This window comes from Dermacentor variabilis, chromosome 3 (assembly GCF_050947875.1).
Source record: "Dermacentor variabilis isolate Ectoservices chromosome 3, ASM5094787v1, whole genome shotgun sequence".
In the NCBI taxonomy this organism is placed as follows: Eukaryota; Metazoa; Arthropoda; class Arachnida; order Ixodida; family Ixodidae; genus Dermacentor; species Dermacentor variabilis.
In genome coordinates, this window is record NC_134570.1 from 173,838,379 (window position 1) to 173,850,158 (window position 11,780).

At 49.3% G+C, this 11,780-nt stretch overlaps 1 protein-coding gene across 1 annotated transcript; it reads right to left on the reverse strand.

The window, feature by feature from the left end:
* Positions 1-3,661: 3,661 nt before the first annotated feature.
* LOC142574330 (uncharacterized) lies at positions 3,662-10,415 on the reverse strand. The gene is made up of 3 exons (XM_075683442.1): positions 10,317-10,415; positions 9,439-9,856; positions 3,662-4,587 (listed from the first exon to the last, which is right to left on the reverse strand). The coding sequence occupies exons 2-3, from the start codon at positions 9,788-9,790 to the stop codon at positions 3,908-3,910; spliced, it is 1,032 nt and encodes a 343-aa protein (XP_075539557.1). The 5' UTR covers positions 9,791-9,856; positions 10,317-10,415; the 3' UTR covers positions 3,662-3,907.
* Between the last annotated feature and the right edge of the window lie 1,365 nt (positions 10,416-11,780).

The following is an 11,780-nucleotide window of genomic DNA, read 5'->3' on the forward strand; positions in this document are numbered from 1 at the left end:
CCTTCATCCCTGATACTCAGACTGTGCTACGAAACATTGTGCTTAACTGCCCCGACACCGAGCACTGTGAAACAACGGCTGCCACAGACAAATGAATAATAACACGTTGTGGCTGCGACCACGTCTTATTTTGCTGGCTGGCCAGTCGCCGACGACTCTGGCGTTCGCAGTGGTGACGCTGCGAAAATAGAGGACCGAAGGTGTCGAATTATCGGGAATGGCTGCTCTTACACCGAAAGTTGTGTTGAATATGTTGAACTCGAAAAGCCGCAGATGGGTTTAAAGCCTAAAGGATGAACTTTAGGTAAATCCACGTGCTGGTCACCCTTCCATGCTGGCTGAACCGCCGCACTTGCAGCTCCAATACGCAGTAGTTTCTTCTCGCAACTTTTAACTCGCGATAGCGTTAAGGGCCCCGCGTCGCACAATATACGGCGTCCGCGGCGCTGTCCGTCAGACCCAAAAATCTTCCCGAACCACAACTACTCAGGCCCTCAGCGTAGCGCAGAGGCACTACTGAATTAATTGAATTTATCAAAGTAAACGTCAGAAAATTGGCTAAGTCCGACTTGAACGCAAGCTACAGACATGATAGCGTCGCACTGTAATTAGAATATCGGAGAAAATAATTTGAATATTCGAGAAAACATGATTTTGTTACCCGGAAACTCAAACACAAGCCCCTTTTTCCTTGCTAACGGGCGTATGAGCCACTGATAAATGACTGCATGCAGCCTCTGCCTCAAGGGAGTACGAGGCATTGCTCTGCCCTATGCACTGCCGCCGGGATCTTCAAACCATGGCTTTGTATCGGGCCCCGCCTCGCAGAATATACGGTGTCGGGGTCGGCGTCAACGGGGCCCGATGACGCTATCGTGTGCCACTCTTAAGAGGAAGCTTGAGCTCGAGGCCTCCTATCTAAATACACGGGGAGAAATCGTTTTCTCGGCAACCACTGCACCAAATTTGATGGGGTTTGTTGCATCTGCAGCAAAATGTTAAAATCGAGTGACCAATGGTGCCGAATTTTCGACTTACGCCGTCAATGTTTCAATAAAAATTGTTAAAAATCGCAAATCTTCAGAGAACGAAACTATAAAGCTTACAACTCTGTAATTCAGCAATGAAAACAATTCTATAAATATCATCTAATAATACATCGAAAGCTGACAACATTGCTGTATTAACATAACTTTCAAGTTTATCACTAATATGTGAGTGGGAATATTGTAAAAACCGCGTAGACGATGTAACAAATTCACGTTAGGACGAGAACTGACATATCAAATGTGTCCGCTTTGAATGTTCTAGTGGATGCAGTTTACCGAACTGCGATATCTGTTCTGGGTGGAGAGCTACGAATTTGTAAACTTCCTGCTTTTATTTTTTCAAACTTACCAATTATAGAAAATTTGTTTTGAGATTTCAGGTCTTCAGCCGGAATTCTGCTCCCAACAGTCACTAGAATTTAACCTCCTATCGCAAATGTAACAAATTTCATTAAAATCGGCCCTGTGGTTATCACAGAAAAGCGTTTCCGTGTTTTACTTGTATTTCAAATAGGCGACATCGGAGTTGCGCCCGAGCTCAAGCTTCATCTAAAAGGCGAAGCTTAGGCGTCGTTGCAAGCTCTTTGTACGAGAGCTGATGGTTCGAGTCTGCCTGCCTCTGTACGGCGGTGGCTGCGAGCCGGTGCATGTGCTGGTCGAACGGCAGCTCAAACGAACGCTTCCATTTGCCGCAAGCGTAGGCGAAGAAGTCCTCGCAGGGTTTGGCCGCCGGGTCCGCGGCGATGTTGAGCCAGAACCCATGCCATCGGCAGCCCTCGGTTGTGCAAAGCGGGATCGACGGGGCGCCGGTCGCCGTGTCGTCTGCTCCGAGCCAGATGATAAAAGCGAGAAGCGTCAAGGCGGCCGCGGATGCCAACGCGAGCCGAGTGCGCCGTTCAGCGCTGGACTTCAATTCTTTCTTCTTCCTTTCCTGCACGAGGTTTACAGGACGGCGCTGTGGAGGTTGGCCTCCAGAACAGAGTTTGCGGCAGCAATTCCTATAGTGGTAACCCTGCTGCTACTGTTTTGGGGCATGTGCAAGTAAGGAAGCGGTTCAACAAGCTTGGAAATTACGGCATAGTACCGGGTTACACTGGAAGCATAGCGCCGAAAGGACGATGGACAAAGACCAGACAGGACAAGCGCTTGTCCTGTCTAGTCAATCGTCCTTTCCGCGCTATGCTTCCAGTGTAAATATGCATTACCGACCAGTCCAAGCCTATACTCTTCTAGAGTACGCGGATTTGCCTAAATTTCATCCTCCTGACTTCAAGTAGCTTGGCAACTTTGGCATTGGATACTTTTCAACAAATTATTACGCTGCCGACGCAGTAGACTTGTTGTCTTGCCGTGTTTAGAAAACTGCAATTGCTCGGAAATCTAAAAAAAAATTAATGAAAGAAAAACTAACGTCACAAGAACATCAGAAGACACATGCACAAAGATTAGACAAATCCTATCTGTCGTTCGCATGACAGCTGAAGGATCGTAGTGCCAGTGTGTCCTCTGGTAGCGTTCGTAGGAAAAGCTACTGATTCTAGCCGTAGCATTAGGAATGCTATTCTAGGCACTGCTGAGTTCCACCACATCGGCGACTTAAGCCAATTGGTGAGGGCGTCGCTGCACTCTTTTTCAACTATATACTGAGCAGGTGGCGAATTTGACAATACCGTGTAATTTGGCAGTGTCTAAAGTAGTAGCCACGGTGAACGTGTTCCTCAGGAAGGTACCATCACAGGTATAATTATAAGCCCCGTCGAGTTCAGATATATGCTAGTACTTAGTGCTGAAAATTGGGAATCCTGGAAACAAGTAATTTCAGAGCAAAAAAGGGGACAGCAAGAGTGCAATGCTAGACATTAGATGTTGCTCCTTATTCTTTGTACATCTACCTACGCTGCTGACAACGAATAATTTCCCACTTGCTCGCTTTAGCATCCTCGTATAGTTACTCCTGACCTCTTCCCTTCCTATTCTTTTACGATTGCGATTTGGGTTGCTCATTACTAGGAGTAGAAGTAACCTTACTTTCGCTCTCGCGGAAGAATGCTCACCTCCCATGTGGCGCACCCAAGTTCAATTTCAACTATCTTTGCATGGCCTCTGAGGACCCCGGCTCGAGTGTCACTGGATCTCGGAAACCATGAGCCTTGGCGAGGTATTTTAATGGAACTAGGAATTTTTGGGAACCTAACCCTGAGTGCTATATGTTTGTGTGTGCGTTTGTCCGTGTCTAACTGTTTACCCGCCAACGTCAAAGGGTCGATCGGCCTGCTGTCCCGAGGGAGCCAAGTTTGAAACCAACCGTCAGACTTTCTTGTGTTACTCGGTATGTGCCACTGTTTTTGAACCATTTTAGGTCCAATATGGGCCATCGACTATGGGCCACAGGTTATGGGCCGGTCTTCAGTGAACCTTTGTTGACGCCATAATGGGTCTCTACTGCTTCAGTTTTCTGTAGCGGGATTCGCTCGTTGCTTCTTGTTCTGCTTGTCCATTCGAGCCGCTACCCAGTGGTGTGGAAGAGCGGTCAATAATGCCCACAAACGCCTTAGCCCGAATTGTCAGCTCGGATATTTATCCAGTGGTACACATCAAGCTTAACATACTCAGTGGCTGCTGACTCAGCAGCGAGCACTCCCATGGGGGTGGGAAGAGCAAAATAAAGGTGTGAATGCGTAACGCCACAGCTAAACATGCTCGTCGTTGCAGAATGCACCCTGCATGGGATGCGCCCTGCATGGCATGTGCCCCTGCATCCTTGGTCACCGTGAATCAGCGGCCAAGGATGAAGTCTCTGCCCTCGATGGCACACTTCAATGTAGCCCTGGTGGCGTCCTAAGACGGGCGAGCGGAGCCTATGCAGACGTGAACTCCAGCTGGTTCCTCACCTCTTCCTCTCGATAGGCTTCCTCCTGTTGCTGCTGGATCTTTTTTCGCCGGCTGGGCAGAAGCATCACCACTCTGGCCGCCGCCAGCGCCTTTCGCCACCGGCGCAGCGCCGTAGATGGCAACTGCCCGGACTCGCACTCCTGGTGCTGCTTTTCCAAGGCGCTGCTGGTGTCGCTCGGTCCATTTTTCCGGGCCGTGTGCGCGGTCCTGAACACCAGCGCGTACGGCTGCTGCGCGGCTGCGCGAGACCCCGAGGTTTCCTTCGACTCGTAGCTGTCGAGCGCCTCGATGCCAGGCAGCCGGGCGTCGTCATTCCCGTCGGCGGACTGCGTGTCCGCCTGCGCCAGCTCCACGAATTCCCTGTAGACGCTGGGCACACCGTCCAATCGATTGACCCACTCCGGTGTCGGATCGGCGTCCCCTGGCACCGGTTTGTCGACTCCCTGTCGCGCAGCTGCGACTGGAAACTCGATCGAGGAGACAACGGGCTTTGTTATCGGAAGCTGAAATTCGGCGTATCCGCGCCCTGGCGCGGATTGGGCGAGATGCTGGGCAACAGGTGGCGACGCTAGCGGAGTCTCGGGTCTGGCCAATTTGGCTTCCGATGGTTTCGCGTGTAAGAGATCGGCGTCCGGCAGTCCCTGGCCTGGGAACAAATGGAAAAATGGAACTTGCAGCTGGACTAATTGCTAGTCCAACTTCGTTAACTTGCTTCAAAGCACAAGAGGACACACTCACGTACGCGCACGCGCGTGCTCACATACACTCAAACAACCTAAGAAAGAACGACCCCTCCCCCCTCCCCAGCGGCACACAATTACTTTTTCACACAAGCACTCACTACCAACCGTTTCCGCATATATGATTGCCGTGCATGCTCAATGCACCATGAAGGCCACCTACTGCACCGTGTTATCTTACGGAACAGTTATAACAATAGGGACTCTAAGAAGCTGAAATTGGATGAAAAAAGGGCAAATGGAAGCTTCACTGACACACTGCTTCTTATTTATAACAAGCGCTTCTAAAGAGAGACGTGCAGTTCTTTTCGTGATTTTGCCGAAGAATACACGTTTCACCAAATCCTGTTTCACACCCACATGAAAGAACATGCGCAACAAGACGCGCAACTTTTTCTTGAACGAAGTAGTCACTGCGTAAAATGCAAGTGATATTCCTGAAAGACCTTTCCGTAACCAGGCACTGTGGCGAGTGCCTGGGGCCATTGGCCAAGTGAGTGGTAGTGAGTAAATGGTTCTTCCTTCAAGGGCCCCTCGTAAGGTCTCATATTAAATTTCCGTTATACGCTGGAAGTTGTTACGCACCCTCTAGGCGAGAAGGAAATATTTCAGCGCCGCGAACCCGTGACTGCAGGAGACGAGCGCCGCTGCCATGAGAGACACTCTCTCCACTTTCCCCCTTCTAGCCTCCGCAAGAGAAAGTTTCCCATACCGGAGCTCGCGTGCCGCAGACGTTGCGGGCGCCGCCTTCTTTCTTTCCCCCTCGATTTCTTGCGGCGCGACGCACTTCCGCTGACGGCGTCGAGCAAGCTGTTGCGTTTGTCTCGTTTCGCGCAGCGCACGATTTTGCGCGCTGTGCACGACAATACCTCAGTAGTGGTATAAGTGAGTGCTACACGAACACTGGGGCAGACACAGGTGGATCACAGAGCTTGATCGCGCGCGGGAACACGGTAGAAAATGGCCTACTTTCACTGTCTCCGCGCGCGACTGCTCGACGTGGTAACAAGCAGGCGAAACAGAAGTACATCTTTCTTGCTGCGGTGCGAAGTAAAACAAATGCACGCAGACATTCGGTTTGTGTGTTTTATTAGTTCTCTAAACTTTAACCCGTCTATTGAAGCAACACAAATAGCAGTTCTGCAGATAACGCGAATAACAGATGTTGCCTTGAATAATTCTCGAAGTCAGGTGTCACCAAGAGCGGCGTCACAGCCCTGCCACCTACGTAGGCGCACTTGTGCGGTATGCGTCGACTCTCCGGTTGGGAGCGCGGCGCCGGCGAGGAGAGCTGCAAACGGCGCTCGATTTGAAATTTCAGTTCTTTCCACGGCGCGTAGCGATGTACAGTACTTAGCAGACATGATTGTTAGCGTGCATTGTATGCACGGCGCTTGTCCGCTCAATATGGCCAGACGTAGTGAGGGACGCTTTAACATTTCATGGTAATTCCTGAGCCGCTTTTGCAGCCAATAACCAAGCACTGTTGGCGACTATGCCAATGCACTGGAATGACATTCTCATGTGAATCCTCATCGCCAGACGGATCTTCTGTATGCGTGGGTTCTACGATAATCGCCCACGCACATACTACAGATCGGACGCATGATCTTCAGGTCGTGTACAAAGATTGCAGCGAAGAAAGACCCGAAGGCTGCAGCGGTGGACATATTAAGAGGAAGACTATCTTTGGCACATCGCGCCGCTTCAACAGCAGGTCCTTCATTCAAGAGGTTCAGCCGAAAACAGGCACATAAAGGGAGATTCCTCGCGCATACTGTTGCGAATTTGCAGCACTACGAATAGGTTGTTTAGAAGTTCAATTTCGCCATCAAATGTTCGCCAGACATTATCTCCCTTGGGGCGTCTTCGATCGGAATCAGTCACAGGGACACTTCTATTGTCATTTATACTTTATTCGTGACACGAAACCACTACCAGATTACAATTTTCGAACTTCGTAAATTGCTTTTCCTCAAAACACTTCATTTACCTTAGGGTTTAGCTAACGCCTTAGTATTGGAAAATGCCTCACTATTAAGCGCACAAATGCTTTATTGACGCAATTTATCAATTTCCTTCATATGTTATTTACCCACACACGCGCGTGCGTGTCATTGCTTGGGAACTACAACAGTCGCCGTCTACGAATGTCAGTGTTGCGAACTTCGCAAGAAAGTGCTCGCGTTTCCTTTCTTGGCGGATCTTTGGCGGCCACACTGAAAGATTTAGGGAATTCTCGTGTGTTTGGCTGATTTATTTTAACGGTGTACTCTTACACAGAAAAATATGGCAACGTCAATTTCCTGTGCTTGTATTTGATAACGGCCACCTCACGATGAGTTGCATGTTCATATAATCTGTCCTGCACATTATGTAGTCTAATTGGAATAATCTTCTAAGGGCGTCTAGAAATGAGTACCCGTATTCACAGAAAGTTCTTACGCTTCGAACATTCGTAAGAGAAACTTTCAGCTAATTCTGATGCAAGGCAGATTACTAGCAAAGGCGGTCAGCAAAAGGCAAAGGGCCCTCTAGAACGAGAAGCGTCGTGAATTCGCCGCGATAGCCAGGAGAATGGCGTTAGTCCCGGTAATGCTTACAATTAGGCAAGTCTTCACTGCGGCTCTGCTTCAAATTCGCAATTTGAACATCATTTCATACCTGCGTGTACGAAATTTAACACCACAATTGAACCCGTGCCCTAAATTTATATGCTCTGGGTCATACGCACAGGAATGTATACTAGATCATATCGGGCCCCATGCACAGGAATGAAAACTTTATTTGCAACTCCCGATGACAAAACTGTTGTCGGTATTATTATCTTATCTTTTTCCGTCTGTCTCATTTTTTTTGTCGATAATAATATACTCGGGAATGTATTTTCTACAGAGCGAATAAACCGTAAGTATCTCTGAGAAAACAGAGAAGTGAAGAGAGGTCAAGGTGGCTCATGATGAAGTTGTCTCAGGATGAACTATCCATTAACCAAATAGCATGTGCATAGAATTGTGTTACTCAGGATGTTTCACCAATTATGCGCCAGTGACGCATGTCCAGTTGCGGGTAATTCATAAACTGGCACTTCTTATAATGTAAATTGTCGAAGCGTCAAAAATTAAATGGACCCTTTGGATGCACTAAACAGTTCGACTGGCGCGGATGGTGTCGTTGGGAACAAGTCGTGGCTTTGCGAAGCAATGGCTGAGAACGAAACTTTTTGCATCTTGTTTCCAAGTACATCGTAAGGATAGATTTATACACGGTGGAGGCGCAGTTGTTCTTGTGTCGCGCCTGCTGCAAAGCAGTGATATCTAAGTAGCCGGAAATACAGCAGATTTGGTTTGCTGCCACACTGTGTGAAGCGATGAATCTAGATTTGCTGTCAGTGCCTTTTACCACTCCTCCTCACCTCCCGCTGCCCCCAACAACGATTTTACTTTAGCACGTCAGTTGTGTATAATATCGTGTTCCTTTCTGAAGACTCTGTTCTACTGTGTGGTAACCCAATGTAATGCTTTTTTTTTGTAGTTCGAATGCATGGTGATGACCTAGATGTCAATGACCTTTGGGTGGCATTTAAAGGAAGAATATGTAATTTTGTTAACGCTCACACACCTAGCATCTCATGTACAAAGCGATAGGGTGGCGTCAAAGCGCCGATAAACAGCTCTGTAATTTGTGTGAAGAAGAAGCGGCACAGGTCGTTTTCTTAATATTGCTCGAGTGAAAGTAAATTTACCTTCCACAGTCAATATGATTCAGTATTGTGATACAAGGAATAACCTCGGGTAAGTCGTAATACATCCTTTCAGAACTGAGCTTCTGATTTTAAATTCCATAAAAATAAATTATGGGCGTTTATGACGGGATGCGGCATAGCTAATTTTGGCCTTCCAGATGTACTACATGAGGGTAAGCTTCTGACCGAAGACGCTGCAAAAGCAACACATTTTAATTTTTTCTCATCCACATATCTACCTAAAATATTATGGTGACGCTCCACTTCGTGAACGCGGGTAGCGTGCAAGAATACGTGGGCTGTCCCGAGGTTTCTCAGCTATGCCGTCCTATCTAACACACCGGCATTGTCGCAAGCCGCCTATAATGTTCTGGAGACTCCAGGAGACTCCAGAACAACTACTCCGGAATCTTTAGGAGGTTAGGTCATATCCTTCCAGGACAGACTTGTTTGTGCATTCCCCGGACCATCGAAGAGCGGAATAATTTGTCATACGAAGTGGTGGACTGCAAGAAGGTTGACTTCTTTTACGAACAGTTACCCCCGATAAGGCCTTAGTGGCGCTGGGGGACCCATTGATAAATAAAAAGAAAAAGAAAGAAAGCTATGTAATCCACATGTGACTGTTCATCCACCGTCCGTATTTGCTGCATCTCAATCAATGAGCTTTACGAGTGCGCTCAATTTGCTTTTGCAAACAGCCGCGGTAGCCGAGTCGCTGTGGCGTCGCGTTGTTGAGCGCATGGTCGCGGGTTCGATCCCCGTCGCGGTGACCTTATACTCATCGGGAAGAAATACGAGTAACCTCGCGTACCCACAGTACGTTGGGTTCGCGTTAAAGAACACCACGTGGTGAAAATCAATCCGGAGTCCCGCAGTGCGGTGGCGTGCCTCGTAGTGAGATGGTGGTTTTGGCACGTGGAACCCGGGAATTTAACTCATTGCATTGTGCCTGCGCAACTCCATCATCATCATCATCGTGATTGCTGAACTCGCACTGAACTTGCCCCACCTTTAGAACAGCGCGATGTCCTCGTGGGATCCGGCGACGTGGAGGTGGGCAAGCAGGCGCCCGGTGTAGAAGCCACGGCCTGGGCGCCCCCGGTGGGAGGAGCAGGAGAATGCTGTCGCTTTCGGGAGGCGGCCGCGCGAAGCTTGCTCTGATCTAGCTCGCCGCCACTGCTGGTAGTCGTGATCTCGACCAGGTCGTCAGCCTTTGTGCTCTGCTTTCGTTGCTGCTGGCGCAGGGGATGCTCCCGAGGGCTCTTGTGGCGGCCGCGCCGCCTTCCGTGCCCACCACCTTTGCCGCCTCCGCGGCCAACCGCCGAGGCGTCGCGATGTCGCCGTCTCTTGTGGACGGACATCGCGGCTGCCGCGTCGGCGCCTTCTCGGTTGGACTCTGGGGGCGCGACCTCTTCTCGGGCAGACGACTGGAAGAGAAAAGCCCCGTCCAGCCCTGTCACCGGGGACGGCGACGGTAAGTGTGCCTTCGCGCTGTATAAAGTCTCAGAAAACAGATCGTCCTGATTCGTAATGTTGTTGCTTCGTAAGGAGGATCGCCTTTGGTGACTGCTTTGGTTATCGTAGCGTTCGCTCCTCACTTATTCGCCGAATCCGCGCATACCGGCTTTCCGTATCTGCGAAGCGCACTCGGTGAATTCCGACATGGTTAGCAAACTTTCTCAACGAGACCCCCTGTGTCGGTGGCCGCATATACAAGAATGCTGTTGTATCGAGCGTTCGGGTGCATGTTACGGAGCCCGGAATTGTCAAAATTCATTCGGAGCTGCCCAGCATAGCTTGTGTCAATGCACCCATGCGTCGAGTTGAGGCGTTAAACGCGGCGAAGGAGTAGACAAAGTACGAGAAACAGAGTTACCGCACACTCACGCGAGGTTGTTCGTCGGCGTATCCTGGCCGCCCGTGGAGTTCGTCCGCCGTGGTGGTTGCTCGGCTGACTCTCTCGACGCGAACTTGCGGGCCGTCCGTTCGCGGCTGTAGGATAATGAAACACGAGGAAAGTGATCCTGAGCATAGACGTGACACGCACGCAGACAAGCGCTGCTGCGAACTTCATGCCTGTTTCAATGCCAGAGACGGTGAAAAAACAGTGTTCCCCCAGTCTCCATTCCTGGTCACGTGCAGTTCGTGCTCCACGACCTTCCAACTGCAAAGAGCTGCTTTACGAAGTATAATATTGTTGTACTTCTCAGCCATGTCAGAGAAGACATTGTAGAGTGAATGCGAAAGTGGAAGCAACAGAAGAAGTGAAGAGATGCTGAGTCAAAACTTTAATCTGGGTCAGTTACCTCATCCCTCTCATGGACGTGTTTTGAAGAAACGAATCAACAGTTGGCAACCGTGTGTGTTTTGTGCGTGTCCTTTAATGTCGTGCTCCTAGTTTTCCGCGCCGCTGGTACACCGATTACATAAGGATTAGAAGGTCTGCATGCCGCCCTGTGCGATGGCCACCATTGAGCAGCTAGTGTAAAGAAGCTAGTTTTGCCCGCAGCAGCGCATTCAGGGATGTGATTATTGAAGACATGCGCAGTCTTTATTGTGCATTGAGGGAGAGCAGAAAGAAATTGGGGGACCTGGGCGTGCGGTACACACTGAATGGGCACCGTACTGTACTTTACCCTTACCCGCACGTCCTTGAGTGGCCCACCAGCCGTGCTCGCTATTGCGTTAATTCGTACCTTCGACCACAAGTAGTAGAGAAGGGAGAGCCTATTGGGCTTATGGTTACCAGAAAAGTTTTTACGCAGTAAAAAAGCACAGATTGTTCCATTGACAGCCTTACTGAAAGCCGGAATGTTCATAAGACGCCCTAAAGATTCAAGCGACATGTCTGTGATAGAAAAACAAAACGATGGTGACGCAAAATCTGAAAGGGCATGAGTTCCGCCCAAGATTTCGACAATATTGGCACGAAGTAGGAAAGGGGAGGTATACATCAGCAACGGTGAGCCTGACCTCATGCCCAGAAATTCTACAATGGCTACGCGTCCAAAGAAATTGCGATGCAAGGCCGTAACTTCTCCCTCAATTATAGTAAGCACAGGTACTCTTGTTGAAAATGCAAAAACATACATTTATACTCTACGTCGCCAGAAAGGGTAGCGGCTTGGGCTAGTTAGCATGTCATGATTACTCGGGAGAGCGGTAGCGTGAAGCAAAAGAACAAATGGATGACGAGACAAGCAAGGACGCGCGCTCGTCCCCATTTGTGACGTCATTCAATTGTTCTTTTATTCGCGTTACCACTCTGCTCAGTAAGCATATCACGTGTTTGAATACCTTGCGATGGAGCAGTCCCTTGTCTAAAGTAAACAAACACATGACTACTACAGC